At 42.8% G+C, this 19,123-nt stretch overlaps 1 protein-coding gene across 1 annotated transcript in view; it reads right to left on the reverse strand.

The window, feature by feature from the left end:
- Nucleotides 1–19,123, reverse strand: part of C7 (complement C7) — a 54,615-nt gene that overhangs the window by 24,105 nt on the left and 11,387 nt on the right. The window contains exons 4-9 of the mRNA XM_060183866.1: nucleotides 17,261–17,402; nucleotides 15,435–15,582; nucleotides 13,224–13,362; nucleotides 5,250–5,420; nucleotides 2,545–2,788; nucleotides 1,154–1,267 (exon numbers count right to left, since the gene is read on the reverse strand). Of these exons, the coding sequence (XP_060039849.1) occupies nucleotides 1,154–1,267; nucleotides 2,545–2,788; nucleotides 5,250–5,420; nucleotides 13,224–13,362; nucleotides 15,435–15,582; nucleotides 17,261–17,402 (958 nt within the window). The remainder of the gene's footprint in view (nucleotides 1–1,153; nucleotides 1,268–2,544; nucleotides 2,789–5,249; nucleotides 5,421–13,223; nucleotides 13,363–15,434; nucleotides 15,583–17,260; nucleotides 17,403–19,123) is intronic.

Below are 19,123 nucleotides of genomic sequence, written 5' to 3' on the forward strand. Positions count from 1 at the left end.
TTCCTCAATAATCTTCACCCCAAAAGAATTTCCTCCCTAGGGGCCATGAGGTGCACACCTGGTTAAGTGCACTTGTTCCCGTGCACAAGGGCCCAGGTTCGAGGCCCTCACCCCTACCTGTGGGGGGGAAGCATTAGGAGTGGTGAAGCAGGGGTGCAGTGCTGCAGGTGGCTCTCTGTCTCTCTCCTTCCTCATTCCCTTTCCCTCTCAGTTTTTCACTGTCCTATTAAAGTAAGTAAATAAATACAATTAAAAATAATTTAAAAAAGAGAAAGAAAATTTATAAAAAGAAGTAAAAGAATGAGGAGAGGAAAAGGAAGAGGAACAAGAAGGAGGAGGACTTTCTAGCACTGCCCACATGACACCCTACAGGATGACTTCCCTCCCTGGCACAGTGAGAGTTTCTTCATCTTGGGCTTAAGAAAGAACTCGTGTGTACAGGGCGAGGCGTTGCCCTATGTGCGACTCGCGTTCCACCCTGGGCCCCTGCTCTGAAGGAAGCTTCAGTGCTGTCGTCTCTTTTACTCTCTTGCCCTGCCTCTCTGAATTCTCTGTCTCTATCTAAACAAACAAAAAAAAAGGGGGGGAATCGGGCAGTAGTGCAGCGAGCTAAGCTCTTATGGTACAAAGCTCTTATGGTACAAGTACAGGCATAAGGATCCTGGTTCAAGCCCCCAGCTCCCCACCTGCAGGGGATAAGCTTCAAGTGTGGTGAAGCAGGGCTGCAGGTGTCTCTCTCTCTCTCTCTTCCCTCTCTATCCCCTTCTCTCCTCTCGATTTTTCTCTGTTTCTAAAAATAAATAAACATAGTTTTTTAAAAAAGAAATAAAGGACTGGGAGAGATAACATCATATTTATACAAACAGACTCTCATGCCTGAGACTCTGAGGTCCCAGGTTCAGTCCCCTGCACTACCATAAACCAGAGTTGAGCAGTGCTCTGTTTTTGGTGTTTTTTTAAAGAGCATATAAAACTTAATAAATCACTATTAAATAAATAAATTCTAATTTTAAAGAGAGAGATCAGAAGCAAAAATAACCATGTGGGTGTAAAGCACAAAATAAAATACCTACTAAGCCCTCAGAGACCAGGAACGAACCACAAGAAAGAAGCCGGAAGGGAGAGCTGGACCTGCGGTTGGCCTCTCACTTACCTGCAGCTGATCTTAAGGCATCGTTCAGATCCTTGCACTCATGTGACGATGACGAAAAAACCAAAAAGCCAGAACTGGAGGAAGCACAGTGCTTACTATCTTCTAAACGAATTCCTGGAGGGGGAGAAAAAAATTCATGTGTTGAAAACCTCTGTGAGATTTGTCAGGGTAGAAGAACAGAGATAACACAGACTGTTTCTTACTATTACAAACTTCTAATAAGAAATAATATGGGGAGTCGGGCGGTAGTGCAGTGGGTTAAGCGCACGTGGCGCAAAGCACAAGAACCGGCATAAGGAGCCTGGTTCGAGCCCCCAGCTCCCCACCTGCAGGGGAGTCGCTTCACAAGCGGAAAAGCAGGTCTGCAGGTGTCTGTCTTTCTCTCCCCGTCTGCCTTCCCCTCCTCTCTCCATTTCTCTCTGTCCTATCCAACAACGATGACATCAATAACAACAACAATAATTACAACAATTAAAAAAGGGGCAACAAAAGGGAAAATAAATAAATTTTAAAAAATAAAATAAATAATATAATACACACATTTTCAAGTGTTGTGGGAGCAAAGATCAGGACAAAGGAGCTTGGACTTTTGTCATAAACCAAAATTAACAGAACAAGCATATTTAAGCATCGTGTATCTGAGACTTGAAAATCATTCATTACTCTTTTTTATTTATAAAATGGAAACACTGACAAAACCATAGGATAAGAGAGGTACAACTCCAAACAGTTCCCACCACCAGAACTCCGTATCCCATCCCCTCCCCTGACAGCTTTCCTATTCTCTATCCCTCTGGGAGCATGGACCCAGGGTCAGTGTGGGATGCAGAAGGTGGGAGTTCTGGTGGTGGGAACAGTGTGGAATTATACCCCTGTTATCTTCTAATCTTGTAAATCAATATAAAATCACTAATAAATAATTCTTTAGATCATCTGATCTTGTCAGACTACTTCTATAGTCTGAAGCTTTAAATCTTAACCTTGTCATTTCCATCAGAATTCCTGCAGTGCTCTCATGTAACAGTTTGTTTATTTGCTTGTTTGTTTGCTTGTTTTCCCTGCAGGGTTATCGCTGGGGCTCGGTGCCTGCACGATGAATCCGCTGGAGGCCATTTTTCCCATTTTTGTTGCCCTTGTTGTTGTTGTCATCATTATTGTTATTGTTGTCATTGCTGTCGTTGTTGTTGGATAGGACAGAGAGAAATGGAGAGAGGAGAAGGAAGACAGAGAGGGGGAGAGAAAGACAGACACCTGCAGACCTGCTTCACCACAGGTGGGGAGCCGGGGGCTCGAACTAGGATCCTTACGCCGGTCCTTGTGCTTTGTACCACATGCGCTTAACCCGATGCGCTGCAGCCCGGGCCCCCATGTAACCGTTTTTAATACTGTACCTTTTTGTTTGATTTTTGCCGAGTCCAAATAAAATAGGACTTTGTATTCTCCTCCCAAGGACCCAGACTGCAGATAGTGAGTCCCATAGTGGTCGATCAGTCTTCGGTAAGCACTGTAATCATACAGTGAGGGCAGGTGGGAGAGTTCTTTCCAGAATGGCTCAGCAAGTTGCAAAAATTCTGGGTTGTTGTTGATAAACTGAGCCACCTCAACCATGTTCTGAAGGACCAGCAACTGGTAACTCTGTGAAACAAAGAAAGAATAAAAGGAATCAGATCTCAGATTTAAAAAAAAAAAAAAAATGGTCCAATGTCTCCACCAACTGCCACCGCCAATCAACCCAGGCTATGTAAGTCTTTTTGTTTTTTTGTAACAGTTATTTTCATGAGTAACAGAGAGACCAGAGAGAGAGAGAGAGAGAAGGGAGAAGGTCTTATCTGAGCCCCACTTACTTGAAGCAATCTAAAAAAGGGTCTGCAACTCCTAATAGAACTAATATTTGGCCCCTGTGGAGAGTAGTCTCAAGAACTCTCAGAAGGCTAAAAGCAGACCTCCCTGTGACCCTGCAATTCTCCTGAGGATATATCCCAATGAAACAAACACACCCATCCAAAAAGATCGGTATACACCTATGTTCACAGCGGCACAATTTATAATAGCCAAAACCTAGAAGCAACCCAAGTGTCCTACTACAGATGAGTGGCTGAGCAAGTTGTGGTGTGTATACACACAATGGAATACTACTCAGCTATTAAAATGACGAATTCACTTTCTTCATCTCAACTTGGATGGAGTGTGAATGAATCATGTTCATGGAACACCTGGTTGAGCACCCATGTTACAGTGAGCGAGGACCCGAGTTCAAGCCCCCGGCCGCCACCTGCAGAGGAAAAGTAGTGAAGCAGAGCTACAGGGTGTCTCTCTGTCTCTCTCCCTACCTCCCCAATCCTCTCAATTTGATACCTACCTTGTGTGACTGATTCCTGAAACTGGACTTTTAGAGTGAAATTAAATATGCAGACTGTGAATAATGATCAAGTTGTCCAATATCAAAGTTTTGACTTCTTTTTTATTAAAACTTTTCTTAATATTTATTTTCCTTTTTTGTTGCCCTTGTTTTTTTATTGTTGTTGTAGTTATTACTGTCATGGTTATTGATGTTGTTGTTGAAGTGACTCCCTGCAGGTGGATAGCCGGGGCTCAAACCGGAACCGGGATCCTTACGCTGGTCCTTGCACTTCGCACCATGTGCGCTTAACCCGCTGCGCTACCGCCCGACTCCCAAAGTTTTGATTTCTTAAAAGAACAAACTATCTATAATTAAGTCTTGTAACTTCCAAGAAAAAAATATTTAGTTGGGTGAGGGAGATAGAATGGTGGTTACACAAAAAGCCTCTCCATCCAGAGGCTCCTGAAGTTCAAGCCCCCAAACCACCGTTAGCCAGAGCTGAGCAGTGCTCTGGTTTTAAAAAAAATTAAGATTGATTATTAATTAAAATTACATATAATCTCAAAAGCATTAACTCATTATTTTTTATTTTTATTTATAAAAAGGAAACATTGACTAAACCATAGGATGAGAGGGGTACAACTCCACACAGTTCCCACCACCAGAACTCCGTATCCCATCCCCTCCCCTGATAGCTTTCCTATTCTTTATCCCTCCAGGAGCATGGACCCAGGGTCATTGTGGGATGCAGAAGGTGGGAGGTCTGGCTTCTGGAATTGCTTCCCTGCTGAACATGGGTGTTGACAGGTGGATCCATACTCCCAGCCTGCCTCTCTCTTTCCCTAGTGGGGCAGGGCTCTGGGGAAGCAGGGCTCCAGGACACATTGGTTGGGGTTGTCTGCCCAGGGAAGTCTGGCTGACATCATTAACTCTTTTTAACGGTTTGTTCTCATTTACCACCTAAAAACGACTCTAGCACTAATGTTTAGGAAGCACATATTAGTTGAATTTTAATGACATATAACACTTACCAGTTCTAATTTTAAAAATTTAGGATACTTTGAAATAGAATATTTGAAAGCAATGTTTTTTTTTAATTTTTCAAGTATTATTATACTTTATACAATATTATCAAAGATAATTAACAAGGTATGGTCTTGCTTTTTAAAGAAATAGTCTATATTGTCTTTTTTGGCAAAGAAACTAATACTCTTGAAAAAATGAGCAGGGGAGATAGCATAATGGTTATGCAAACAGACCCTCATGCCTAAAGCTCTGAGGTCACAGGTTCAAATCCCCTGTACCACCATAAGTCACAGCTGACTAGTGCTCTGGTAAAAAAAAAAAAAAAGGAAAGCTTACCTTTTTGTTAAATACACATTTGTTAATTTAATCTTAAAAATTTGCAAGTCCATAAGCTATAGAAAAGTTTTTTAATATTTATTTATTTATTTTCCCTTTTGTTGCCCTTGTTTTTTTATTGTTGTAGTTATTACTGTTGTTATTGAATTCATCGTTGTTGAATAGGACAGAGAGAAATGGAGAGAGGAGGGGAAGACAGAGAGGGGGAGAGAAAGATAGACACCTGCAGACCTGCTTCACCGCCTGTGAAGCGACTCCCCTGCAGGTGGGGAGCCGGGGGCTCGAACCGGGATCCTTACACGGGTCCTTGTGCTTTGTGCCACGTGCGCTTAACCTGCTGTGCTACCGCCCAACTCCCAGCTATAGAAAAGTTAACCAATGATTCATACTAACCTTTTTATTATCTATTTTAACGGTACTTGAAGTATGACTGGATGAGGAAGACTGTGAAGACCTAAAAAAGGAGCTTTTCTTGCTAGATGATGTGGTATCTGTTGATGTGTGCTTCACATAAGACCAGCTACTGTTGTAAAATTCATAATTAAAGTCATTATTAATTTTCACCTAAAAGAAAAAAGAAAAAGTTTACTATGACCAAGTTAAGGCCTTAGATATATCCAAGAATCATTTTGTTAATCCTTTAACAGACACTTTCTTCATCCACTAATCTACAAAATAAAATCTTTTAATTTGTCGCAAAACAAATATGGCTTATTAAAATCAGGCAGCTACACATATAAGGAACAGAGTCCACCCTGTAGTCACTCTTTGTTAGGCAAGAAGATATGATTTCAAAATGACAACATCAAGTGAGCAACAAAACATATCTATGTATAAATAACTTCCATCTTTAGATAACAACTTTCAGCCCATAAGTGCCCTTAACAACAAAGCTATGCTAACACAGAACTCTAAAGTATTTGGCTCTTAGTTTTCCAACTAATCCAGGAGAGCAGAAGACAGTGATGGAGGTGTGAAATGAAGCCATTCCATTCAATCTACCGGACCTACTTTAGAATGTTCTATGTGAATCAGTAGCGGATTTAACTCTCTATTTTCTAATTTACATGATAAAGAAAAAATGTTTCATTCCAAAAGAAAGTTAAGTAACTGTCCCATGTACCTCACTAATAAGTGACGGTTCCAACAATTTTTTTCAATGTGTAGTAGTGACTTGAGAAGGGTCTACAGGATTGAAAGAGAATAAGTATATAGGTCCGCTGTATAACCCACAGCCAGAGTTGGGATGCCTTTCCCCAATGATAACCACCATAGCTCTCCCAAAGTGTGCAGAGTTCCAACATCTGTGCGAAAAGTAATCATCTCTTTATCCTTTTACTTTAAGTCAAGAATCAAATCACAACATACACAGAGGATTGAATCAGGAGAATCCAGTGGGAGAAAGGGAGAAGTGAGCACACTCAACACACAAGCCCTTCAGTCAGACACAGAACTATGGGTTCTAGCATCTCTGATCTGTTAAGCAAAGAGATAAACATGAATGTGCAAGAAAAAAAAAAAAAAAGCTCTAAGTCTCTAAAACCATAGGCAAGTTGCTGAAAATCTCAGTTCCCATGAGAACGAAAGAAAATATTCAGTGTCTGTTTGAGGTGAATATTAAAACCAGCCATTCTGAGGCCCCACACCTAGGGACATCTAATCTTTGACAAAGGGGCCCAGACTATTACATGGGGAAAGCAGAGTCTCTTCAACAAATGGTGTTGGAAACAATGGGTTGAAACATGCAGAAGAATGAAACTGAATCACTGTATTTCACCAAATACAAAAGTAAATTCCAAGTGGATCAAGGACTTGGATGTTAGACCACAAACTATCAAATACTTAGAGGAAAATATTGGCAGAACTCTTTTCTGCATAAATTTTAAAGACATTTTCAATGAAACGAATCCAATTACAAAGAAGACTAAGGCAAGTATAAACCTATGGGACTACATCAAATTAAAAAGCTTCTTCACAGCAAAAGAAACCACTACCCAAACCAAGAGACCCCTCACAGAATGGGAGAAGATCTTTACATGCCATACATCAGATAAGAGTTTAATAACCAACATATATAAAGAGCTTGCCAGACTCAACAACAAGAAAACAAATAACCCCATCCAAAAATGGGGGGAGGACATGGACAGAATATTCACCACAGAAGAGATCCAAAAGGCTGAGAAATACATGAAAAAATGCTCCAAGTCTTTGATTGTCAGAGAAATGCAAATAAAGACAATAATGAGATATCACTTCACTCCTATGAGAATGTCACACATCAGAAAAGGTGACAGCAGCAAATGCTGGAGAGGATGTGGGGTCAAAGGAACCCTCCTGCACTGCTGGTGGGAATGTCAATTGGTCCAATCTCTGTGGAGAACAGTCTGGATAACTCTCAGAAGGCTAGAAATGGACCTACCCTATGACCCTGCAATTCCTCTCCTGGGGATGTATCCTAAGGAACTCAACACATCCATCCAAAAAGATCTGTGTACACATATGTTCTTGGCAGCACAATTTGTAATAGCCAAAACCTGGAAGCAACCCAGGTGTCCAACAACAGATGAGTGGCTGAGCAAGTTGTGGTCTATATACACAATGGAATACTACTCAGCTGTAAAAAATGGTAACTTCACTGTTTTCAGCTGATCTTGGATGGACCTTGAAAAAATCATGTTGAGTGAAATAAGTCAGAAACAGAAGGATGAATATGGGATGATCTCACTCTCAGGCAGAAGTTGAAAAACAAGATCAGAAAAGAAAACACAAGTAGAACCTGAAATGGAATTGGCATATTGCACCCAAGTAAAAGACTGGGGTGGGTGGGTGGGGAGAATACAGGTCCATGAAGGATGATAAATGACATAGCGGGGGTTGTATTGTTAAATGGGAAACTGGGGAATGTTATGCATGTACAAACTATTGTATTTACTGTTGAATGTAAAACATTAATTCCCCAATAAAAAAAAACAGCTATTCCTCTTTCACTTGCATTTTGTCTCTTTATTACATGTACATACACATCTTTATTTGAGGTATAGCATAAATAGGCACAGAGAATGTTAAAATGAAGGGTATGATACATTTTAAGATCAAAACTAAAAGGTTAGACAATGACAGCATACTATGCGGTCAGCCATTTTAAATGACGTGTATTTGGACCAAAGAGTCAAGCTAAATGACAAATTAGTTATGAATGTGAAGGCAGAAAATGGCTGCCAGGATCAGTGAATTCATGGTGCAGGAACTGAGCTCCAGTGATAAACTTGGCAGCAATTGAAAAAAGAAGTCTCAAATATATTGACTAACTTGTGACAACAGGAGGGATGGATGGTCAACCTTGAGCAAAAACTTCCTTTAGAGTGGTCCAGGAGATGGCACAGTGGCTAGAGCCCTGGACTTACAGGTCTGACAAAGTGGCTCCAAACTGTACTGTTTACTAATTTGATGAAGCTTATTGTTGTGATGAACATCTCGGAGCCCTGGTTTATGCATATCTAAAATAGTAAAATATCACCCACTTTTCAAAGATGTAATACAGATTAAACTCATACAGCTTTCCCACGTTAAAGCAGATGGCAACAGATATTCAAAGGCTAGGAGGATAACTTTTCAGATCTCTTTCATTATAAATTTCCATTAGACAAAATAACTCACGGATATATTGTATTCTATTGTATGTAAATCGGAAGATGGTGAGTTTACCATATATAATCAAACTTGCTTTCTAGGGAGAGTCAACTCCAGGCAACACAAGGTCTTCTTCCCTTCCCAGCACTAAGAGTTTGGGGGTTACTCACTTGGAGTAACAGATAAAGACCACTGAAGAAACTTTTGGAGTTCCGAGAAGGGAGAGAAGGGTGGCCAGATGGCGGTGTACCGAGTTAAGCACACGTAGTACAATGTGCAAGACCCAAGTGACAATCCCAGTTCGAGTCCCCAGCTCCCCACCTGCAGGGGGGTCACCTCACAAGCAGTGAAGCAGGTCTGCAGGTGTCTGTCTTTCTCTCCCCCCTCTCTGTCTTCCCCTCCTCCCTCCATTTCTCTCTGTTTCTCCAATAAAAAAATTTCTCCAATAAAAAAAATGGAAAAAATGTCTGCCAGGAGCAGTGGATTCATAGTGCAGGCACCGAGCCCCAACGATAATCCCTGGAGGCAGAGGGAAGGAAGGTGGAAGGGAGGGAGGGAGAAAGAGAGAGGGAGAGAGAGAGAAGAGGAGAAAAGTTCTCAGAAGAGGAGAACAAGAGAGAGGTGAAAACAACATGAGACCAGACACTTCATGTGCGGAGGCTGTGGAAGGTCAGGGTTTTAGAATGAGCTGCGATGTGGTGTTGATTGCATCTGTCGAACTGCGTCAGAAATAGAAACTCCTCTGGGTTTCCTCCAAATCATCAGAAACGTACCCTAGAGCCTTCACAGTTGTGTAAGAGCAAATTTTGTGGGAGTCGGGCGGCAGTGCAGCGGGTTAAGCGCAGGTGGCACAAAGCGCAAGGATCCCAGTTCGAGCCCCCGGCTCCCCACCTGCAGGGGAGTCGCTTCACAGGCGGTGAAGCAGGTCTGCAGGTGTCTGTCTTTCTCTCCCCCTCTCTGTCTTCCCCTCCTCTCTCCATTTCTCTCTGTCCTATCCAACAAAGATGACATCAATAACAACAATAATAACTACAACAATAAAAAAACAAGGGCAACAAAAGGGAAAATAAATAAATAAATATTAAAAAACTTTTCTATAGCTTATGGACTTGCACATTTTTCAGATTAAATTAACAAATGTGTATTTAACAAAAAGGTAAGCTTTCCTTTTTTTTTTTTTTTACCAGAGCACTAGTCAGCTGTGACTTATGGTGGTACAGGGGATTTGAACCTGTGACCTCAGAGCTTTAGGCATGAGGGTCTGTTTGCATAACCATTATGCTATCTCCCCTGCTCATTTTTTCAAGAGTATTAGTTTCTTTGCCAAAAAAAGACAATATAGACTATTTCTTTTAAAAGCAAGACCATACCTTGTTAATTATCTTTGATAATATTGTATAAAGTATAATAATACTTGAAAAATTTAAAAAAACATTGCTCTCTGTCTTATCCAACAACGACGACAACAAGAATAGCTACAACCATGAAACAACAAGGGCAACAAAAGGGAATAAATAAATAAACAAATAAATACTTTTTTAAAAGGGTAGATTGTGTTTAAGTCAAGGAGCAGGTGGCTTTAGGAGTGTATAACGGAAACAGCTTGTGAGAAACAGAAGTCTGGAGCCAGAGGAGACCCTGAAACCCCAGACGAGACCCTGAGACCCCACAAGCAAAACTTAAAAGTCAAGGAAGTGTCTGCAAAGTAACATGCTTGGCTATGTGTACAATCCAGATTGGAGCCCAGACCCCACTGCAGTGAAGGAAGCTTCTATGTAGGGAACTGTGAGGATACGGCTGAGCTGGGTGGAACCTCGCACTGAAAGCTGGCTGCCTGAGGAACACGGTCTTCCTGTCAGCCTCCCTCTACCAGAGAGTGAGCATGGGAGAGAACAGCCTTCAGGCTCAGCTTCACCTGTCAGACTCTCTGCCTCACAGGGACTCTGCATTCCCAATACAATAGCTGACTTCCTTGTCTTTAAACCAAGTGATCTGCTCATTCAAAAGCTATCAGAAGTTACCATACCTGACCCATCTTCTCTCCACCCTCAAGACACCTCTCTGTCTGCTAGCCACGGATCACCCTACTTCCTCATTCCCAAAATGGCTCTCCTGCTCACACAGATGCTATCAGAGGCCCCTTTCTCACTTCTTTGTTCTTGCCCTTCTGAATAAGACGATAACCAAACCTCACCCTCCTGACACAAGGACCCCTACACCCATGCACATCAAATCCCAGCTTCCTCATTCCTTAGATCACTCACCTAAGAGTTTTCCAAACCCCTTACCTCTCTCTGCCCCTTTCTGCTTTAACCATATATGGTGTAAACAAGCTACCTCCTTCTGCAACCCCTTAAAAGTCTGGCCTCTCTGATCAATAAATGGATCATTGCTACCAGCTTGGTCTCCCGGTCATCTCTTGTCTCGGACACAGAGTGAGTTTTGTAAGACTCAGCCCCTGCTGCCTCGGGTGATGTTCTCCTAGACCCCCACATCTGGTGCCCAACAGGCTGGGCCCGCCAGGAGTCTGCGCCCAAGAAGAGGCCTCCCCACAAGAAAAACGGCACTTCTATATTGTGGTGTCTCTCCCTCTCCCTCTCTGCCTCGCTGATGTAAATAAACAAGTAAACAAACCAATGAATGTCAGGTAAAATGCACAGGGCCAGGACTGAAGCACAGAGCCCTCGTCACACATGTGGTGCTGGCACAGCTGGCGGTGTTGCTATCTTGGAAACATCAGTAAAGCAGAATGTGCACAGCACACAGCAGGCAGCAGGCATCTGTGTAGATTCCAGATGAAGCCTGCAGACGCTACAGCTCATTTGCATGAAACGCAGGCACAGAGGTTCTCAAGGCATTCTCATAAGAAAAATGGCAACACCCATAAAATTGTCTTCTGCAGTGTAGGAGCATGCTTCAACATCATAATTTTGAGTGAGGAAAACAGATCATAGAAGAATATATACAGCTCGTTTGCATAAATGACAAAAATGCCAAAGCTGAATCAGTTTGTATCTTCTATGGAATACGCATAAACAGGAAAGTAAGTAATTTTCTAACAGTAAAGGCAAGACAAAGGTGGGCTGGGGCAGCGGGGAGAGCTGTGATCAGAAAGAGGCAGACGGCTACCTTTGTGTTACTGGCAATATTTTCTTTCTTTTTTTTTTAAGACAGTGCTAGAAATGAACCTAGCGCTTGCACATACACAATACTGCTGAGTCACCTCCCCAATTCAATGCTTATTCTTTATTTTTCTATAGAAAAGGGGAGACATCAAAGTCTTACTCCACTGTGGAGTTCCCCAAGAGCTGTGCTGGCGATTGAGCCCAGGGCTCAGCATATGACGAGCTATGGACTCTCCCCACGAAGCCACTTCCCAGGTTCCAGTACGGTACTTGCTGGGAAAACAGCTCGATCTATAGAGCGCAGGACTTGCTTAGTCACCCACCCACATGGACCAACGCTCTGCTTCTTAAAGTGAATGCTGGACATGTAGGGAGAGTCTCTAGGCTGATTTTCATCAAGCCGTCTGCATGTCGTTCAGACTCTTGTAGATATGAAATACTTCAGGTGAAGATTTTAACATCTGAAAATTGGTAATTTGACGACAAAAGCATTTCAAAGTGAGGCGATGCAGTGACACGGCAGGAGAATGATCATCACCAGTCATGATCCCAAGGGTTTTGTTTTTAAACGTAACTTCGATGGATTTAGTTTTTAATTTAGTTTATTTCATTTAGTTATTATTAGGTAGAGACAGAGAGAAATTGAGAGGGAAGGAGGATATAGATACAGAGAGACACCTGCAGCCCTGCTTTACCAGACATGAATCTTTCTCCCTGCAGGTGGGGACGAGGGGCTTGAACCCATACCCTGACGCACTGTTGTATGTGTGCTTAACCAGGTGCACCACCACCTGGCCCCTCCATTTATTTTTTATTATAAAAACAAGAACATTCATTGTCAAAGGTAAGAAGGAAAGAGATGTTAAAAAGAAAAAAAACAGTGGTCTGGGGAGTGGCACTCTTGATAGGGCACTGGACTCTCAAGCATGAGGTCCTGAGCTCAATTCCCAGCAGCACATGTAGCAGAGTGATGTCTGGTTCTTTCTCTCTCCCCTATCATTTCTCATGAATAAATAAATAAAATCTTTAAAAAAAAAGAAAAGAAAGAAATCCAAGTTATTTCCCTACCTAGCAATAATCTTTTCTTTTTTACATATGCATGGATATATTTTAAATGAAAAAGGAATTACAGACCTACCTTTCCATTTAAACGTACATCTCCTTCTGTGCAACAAATGACCCAAAACATTAGCGGTTTAGGACGAACGACAAGCCTTTCATCTCACAATCTGAAAATCTTCAGGCTTTCAATAATCTGAGACTATTATATTCAAGATGTCGATCCTGAGCTTAAATGTCCAAGCAGAGGGACAAGCCCTTAGGTCCCAGACACACACGGAACATTAAGTTGGTGACCGGGAGCCTCTGGTAAGTGATCCACTGGGATATTTCAGCTTAAATGGTACAAGTTAAACGGTACCATCAGCTCCCCTGCCTGAACTAAAGAGAACATACTCTTCTCAAGCCCATATGAGAGGTTGATAGGAACCACCCACAGGCTAAGCAAGATGAGCATTCTCAACAACACAGAAACAAAACTGGGTTTCATAAGTACTGGTGTTTGGCAACAATGTACAGATTAGAAATTGGTTAACATGATGTAGTTAAATACCTGGAATGTATACGAGAGGACATTTCCACTCAGTCGGTAGAATTTTTTTCCGTCCCCACTAAACACCTTCCTGCATTGACCACCAAAGCTCTTAGTGTTGAGAACTCTGTTCCGGAACTCGCCAGTGAGTGCATTGTAACTGTTTCATGTTAAAGGAAAGAAGAAACAACAGTTAAAAGAAAAAAATACCTCTTGCTGGCAAAGGCATCATTAGAAAACCCTGGGAAGGCCTGAAATGCATCGCACACCAGTATCTCGCTGAGAAAGCTCACGTAAAGGGACAGCGTGCTTGTACACACTATACACAATCCGGCTTCCTGGCCTGGGGGACTAGCTGAGACTCATCATCGCTGGGAAAACCCAGCGTCCTTTCAGACTCAGACCATATTTAAGAAACACAGTCTTTTTGTATCTGTGGTAACAGCTCATTTAAATTAAATCTATAGACGAAACAAATACGATGGAGATGACCCTTGAAACTTGAGTCCCCTCTACAACAGGTTTCAGAGAATTACTTCTTGGAATGCTGAATAACAGACTCTTTAGAGTAATCTTACCATTTCTGTTAATGATGTTGGAATTTTTTTATTTAAAAATAAATCTATCATGGGGCTGGGTGGTAGTGCAGCAGGTTAAGCACACATGGCGCAGAGCCCAAGGACCAGAATAAGGATCCCGGTTTGAGCCCCCAGCTTCCCACCTGCTGGGGGGGGCGCTTCAGAAGTGGTAAAGCAGGTCTGCAGGTGTCTCTCTTCCTCTCCCCCTCTCTATCTTCCCCTCCTCTCTCCATTTCTTTCTGTCCTGTCCAACAACAACAAAGGCAACAAAAATAGGGCCTCCAGGAGCAGTGGATTTGTAGTGCAGGTACTGAGCCCCAGCAATAACCCTGGAAGCAATACATAAATAAATACATACATACATCTATCACTGGAAAATAGATGTTCTGAAAGCCTTGAAACCCTAAGCTCTTCAAAAGTTCTTTTGAAAGGACAAGCAGAGAATTTTCCCAACTTCACTCAAAAATGAAAGTTCCCATCCAACTTAGAAATCAATTTCTTAATATTTAATAATTTATTTATTCCCTTTTGTTGCCCTTGTTGTTTTATTGTTGTAGTTATTATTGTTGTGGTTATTGATGCCATCGTTGTTGGATAGGACAGAGAGAAATGGAGAGAGGAGAGGAAGACAGAGGGGGGAGAGAAAGACAGACACCTGCAGACCTGTTTCACCGCCTGTGAAGTGAGAAATCTATTTTTTATTCATTCTCTTAACTAGTCCCAAGTCACTAAGTTACCCCCCTGCAACCCCCTCCCCAAGACCTACCATCTCGCTGCCTTTCTCGGTCCCTCCTACAGGGTGATTGACTTCCAGGTCTTCCTAGAGCTGAGAGGTCTCCCTGGAGGCAAACTTGTCAGCGCTAAAGCTAGGGTATTCGGAACTCTTTCCTTTCAAACTCTCTTTACAGGTAAGTAGATGCCAATAAAATAACATTTCAAGGGAGTTGGGCAGTAGCACAGCAGCAAAGCATAAGGACCGGCGGTAAGGATCCCGGTTCGAGCCCCAGCTCCCCACTTGCAGGGGAGTCACTTCACAGGCGGTGAAGCAGGTCTGCAAGTATCTGTCTTTCTCTCTCCCTCTCTGTCTTCCCCTCCTCTCTGCATTTCTCTCTGTCCTATCCAACAACAACTACATCAATAATAACTATAACAATAAAAAATGGCAACAAAAGGGAAAATAAATAAATTTTTTTAATATTTTTTATATTTATTTTTACTTATTTATTCCCTTTTGTTGCCCTTGTTGTTTTATTGTTGTAGTTATTATTGTTGTCATTGTTGTTGGATAGGACAGAGAGAAATGGAGAGGGGAGGGGGAAGACAGAGAGAGGGAGAGAAAGACAGACACCTGCAGACCTGCTTCACCACCTGTGAAGTGACTCCCCTGCAGGTGGGGAGCCAGGGCTTGAACCAGGATCCTTATGCGGGTCCTTGTGCTTAGCGCCACCTGCGCTTAACCCGCTGCGCTACAGCCCGACTCCCATAAATAAATTTTTTAAATAATAAAATAAAATAAAATTCAAATGTGGCAAAGAACTGAGTCAAAGGCTTGACTGCTGGGTGATTTGAGATTAGACCTGGCAGGTCATAAAGCCCAATGAACAGACATCTGATTCTCCTCCTGTCCACAGCACAGCAGGCCCCAGCTCCTAACCCATGTCCAGTGAGCTCTACGTTGGGAGGAGGCATGTCAGTGTCGCAGGAAGGTCTGTTCTCTGCATCTTCGCATCTGTCCTCATCAGCACCGTCTTCTTCACAGTCAGAGTCCCCGTTGCACACCAGGGATTTGCTGATGCACTGGCCTAAGCACAAGAAAAGGTGCCACTTTGAAAAGTGAAACAGGGGCCCGGGGTGGGGGGTGGGGGGTGGGGGCTGCTCAATCTCTTCAAGCAACAGACCTGCATGCCTGCAGGACCCACCGTGGGCGCTTTATGCCAGAGCACAGCAGTGCCCGCCTTCTCCCCTTACAGATGTGAATATACACGTATCCCCCTGGGGACTTCACCTCTCCAAGTGGCTTCTTCAGCTGGGGGGGTCCGACTACAGCAGGACCCAGGCTCCAGCCCAAGTCACACACGTAGAAGCACTATCCGTGAAAGCAGTTTCGCAGGTCAGAATATTTTTAAGGAGTCACTAATATTATTAAAATAATGATGCAAAAAAAAATAATTATGATGATGCTAGGGGGTCGGGCAGTAGCACAGCGGGTTAAGTGCACGTGGCGCAAAGCACAAGGACCATAAGGATCCTGGTTCGAGCCCCAGCTCCCCACCTGCGGGGGAGTCGCTTCACAGGCGGTGAAGCAGGTCTTCAGGTGTCTGTCTTTCTCTCCCCCTCTCTGTCTTCCCCTCCTCTCTCCATTTCTCTCTGTTGTATCCAACAACAATAACAGCTATGACAACAATAACAAAAACAACTACAACAAGGGCAACAAAATGGGAAAAATTGCCTTCAGGAGCAGTGGACTCATAGTACAGGCACTGACCCCAGGCCATAACCCTGGAGGAAAAAAAATTAGTGCCAAAACTGTGTTTTAATCACCCCTCCTTAAGAGTGACCTGTGTTGCTCCGGAATAGTTGAGTACATTTTCTGTAAACATAGTGATAATTTGAAGAATATTGTTTTTGGCCAATCTCAGTGTACATACCAGATTCACTGTCTCCACTAAAAATGCATGTCAAACACAGTCTGCATTCATCAACACCCATATATATTGGTTTTTTATTATTTTTTATTTACCAGAGCACTATGCAGCTCTGGTTTATGGTAGGTAGTTCAGGGACTTGAACCTGGGACTTTAGAGCCTCAGACATGAGAGTCTTATAACCATTATGCTGTCTCAGCCATGAGCCTTATAACCATTATGCCATCTACCCTCTGCCCCAACATCCATATTTAATTTTTTTAATCCAATAATAAGGACCCAAGAAATAGAACCACCAATATTGCAACAGGCTTTCGTGCCTGGGACACCAAGTTCAATCTCTCCTTGGCACCAGCATAAGGTAGAGCTAAACTGTACACTGGCAATAAATAAATAAGTCAATAAAAGTAAGCAATTTTTAAATGGATCCCAGGAGGTGGTAAAGTGGATAAGGGTTACAGACTTAGAAGCTTAAGGTTTCAAGTCCAGTTCTCAGCAACACACAGAACAGAGTAACGTTCTGGTTCTCTCTTCCCTTCTGTTTGTCTCTCTCACTCATTAATAAATAACAATAATAAATAAGAAGTAAATGACCCAAAAAGGCAAGGAGTATACCCACCTTTACTGCCAGAGGCCTGTCTTGCATTGGGAAGTTGAGTGTACGGTGAATACAGTAATAAAAATACGACCAACATTTGGAGAAGCTGATGGGCAGACAACCCAAAAACCAATGACATGCAACCAATAAATAAGTAAATAAGTAAATACTGAGCAAGATATTCACCCAGCAATGTGAACCTACACTCTGCAAATCCAACTGAGGGAAACAAGGTACCTGAAAAGCATCGGAAGCGTTCTCCACACCCCTCTTCTGTGGGACAGCCTTGGGTAGGCTCACAGGGCCGGGTCTCAGAGGGGCTGCCCACACAGGCGTGGCCCCCATATTGTCCGTACACAGCCACTGCTCGCCTGCGGGTCTAAACACAAGACAGGCAGAGTTTCTTAACTCTCCATTTTCCTTTATCTGAGAGACAGTATCTGAGAAAAGCTACTGTAACTGGAAAAAAGACAATGTTCTGGGCATTGTGCTATGTGTCCCACAGAGGAAAAAAAAAAAAAAAAAAAAACAGCAGATCAGAGAAGGACAGACCCACTGTCCTGGACTCCATTCATACCTAGGTTATTATCTGGGAACTACTCCTAACTATGTATTTACTCTCTACCTGAGCGCCAAAAAAAAAAGGAAACTTTAATGTTTTATTTATTTGTTTACTTACTGGATGAAGACAGAATAATCTACAGGGGAGGGAGATAAAGAAAGAGAGAAACACGTGCAGTGCAGCTTCACCACTCATGAAATTTTCTCCCTGCAAGTGGGGACCGGGAGCTTGAACCCATGTTCTTGCACATTATAATGTTTGCCTACCTGGTACACCACCACCAGGCCCCTCAAAAAAAAAAAAGTGTGAACCTTAGGAAACTAACCTGGGGTCCCGGTGGTGGTGCACCTAGTTGAGCACACATGTTAAATATAATACACAAGGACCTGGGTTCGAGCCCCCAGTCCCCACCTGCAAGGGGGAAGCTTGCCAAGCAGTGAAGCAATGTTGCAGGTGTCTCTCTCCCTCTCTATCACCCCCTTCTCTCTTGATTTATGGCTGTCTCTAACAAATAAATAAAGATAATAAAAATATTTTTAAAAGATCCTTTGAAAAGAAAGAAAGTGACCAAATAAAGCCACCTGGAAAGATACATAAGCAGATAGATCATATCACTGCTCTAAGTCTTTGCCAAAGTTGTGTAACAAGAGCTAATTAGAAAAAAGTGATGGGAGTCGGGCCGTAGCGCAGCGGGTTAAGCGCATGTGGCGCAAAGCGCAAGGACCAGCACAAGGATCCCGGTTCAAGCCCCGGCTCCCCACCTACAGGGAGTTCCCTTCACAAGTGGTGAAGCAGGTCTGCAGGTGTCTGTCTTTCTCTCCCCATCTCTATCTTCCCCTCCTCTCTCCATTTCTTTCTGCCCTATCCAACAACAACAATAATAATAACCACAACAACAATTTTTTTTTAAAAGGACAACGAAAAGGAAAAAAAATAGCCTCCAGGAGCAATGGATTCATCGTGCAGGCTCCAAGCTCCAGCAATAACCCTGGAGGCAAAATAAATAAATAAGAAGAAAAGTACAGAGAAGCACTGGCAGCCCTGCTTCACCACTCATGAAGCGTTACTCCTGCAGGTAGGGCCCCAGGGGCTTGAACTTGGGGCCTTGTGCATAGTCATACTAGCATTTAACCAGGTGTGCCACCACCTGGCCCCCGAAATCTGAAATTCCAAACAGATTTAAACCTTGATCAAAGACCAGAAGGGAGAACTAGATAAGCAAACCAAGGTTGCCTTTCTCCCCCCCGTCCTAAACTGGGTTAGATGTGGGATTCCTTGAGACGCGGCACAAACAAGTCATCTGAACTCAGAAGGACTGAGTCAGCTGGAACCTGATAAGAGACGCCGGTGTCGTGAAGGACGTGAAGAGTGGGGAATAGAATGGGGTAGTCTTTCTGACAAGTGTTTAGTTGTTACTTTATTGAAAGTAAAAGACCTCTTATTTAAAGAGGTCTTTCATATGTGGCTTATTAACATGACCTCTCCTGAGGTCCCGAAGCAGATGTGTTACACTGTTCATATAAATGTGTTTTTCATCT

This window comes from Erinaceus europaeus, unplaced genomic scaffold (genome assembly GCF_950295315.1).
Source record: "Erinaceus europaeus unplaced genomic scaffold, mEriEur2.1 scaffold_273, whole genome shotgun sequence".
Lineage (NCBI taxonomy): Eukaryota > Metazoa > Chordata > Mammalia > Eulipotyphla > Erinaceidae > Erinaceus > Erinaceus europaeus.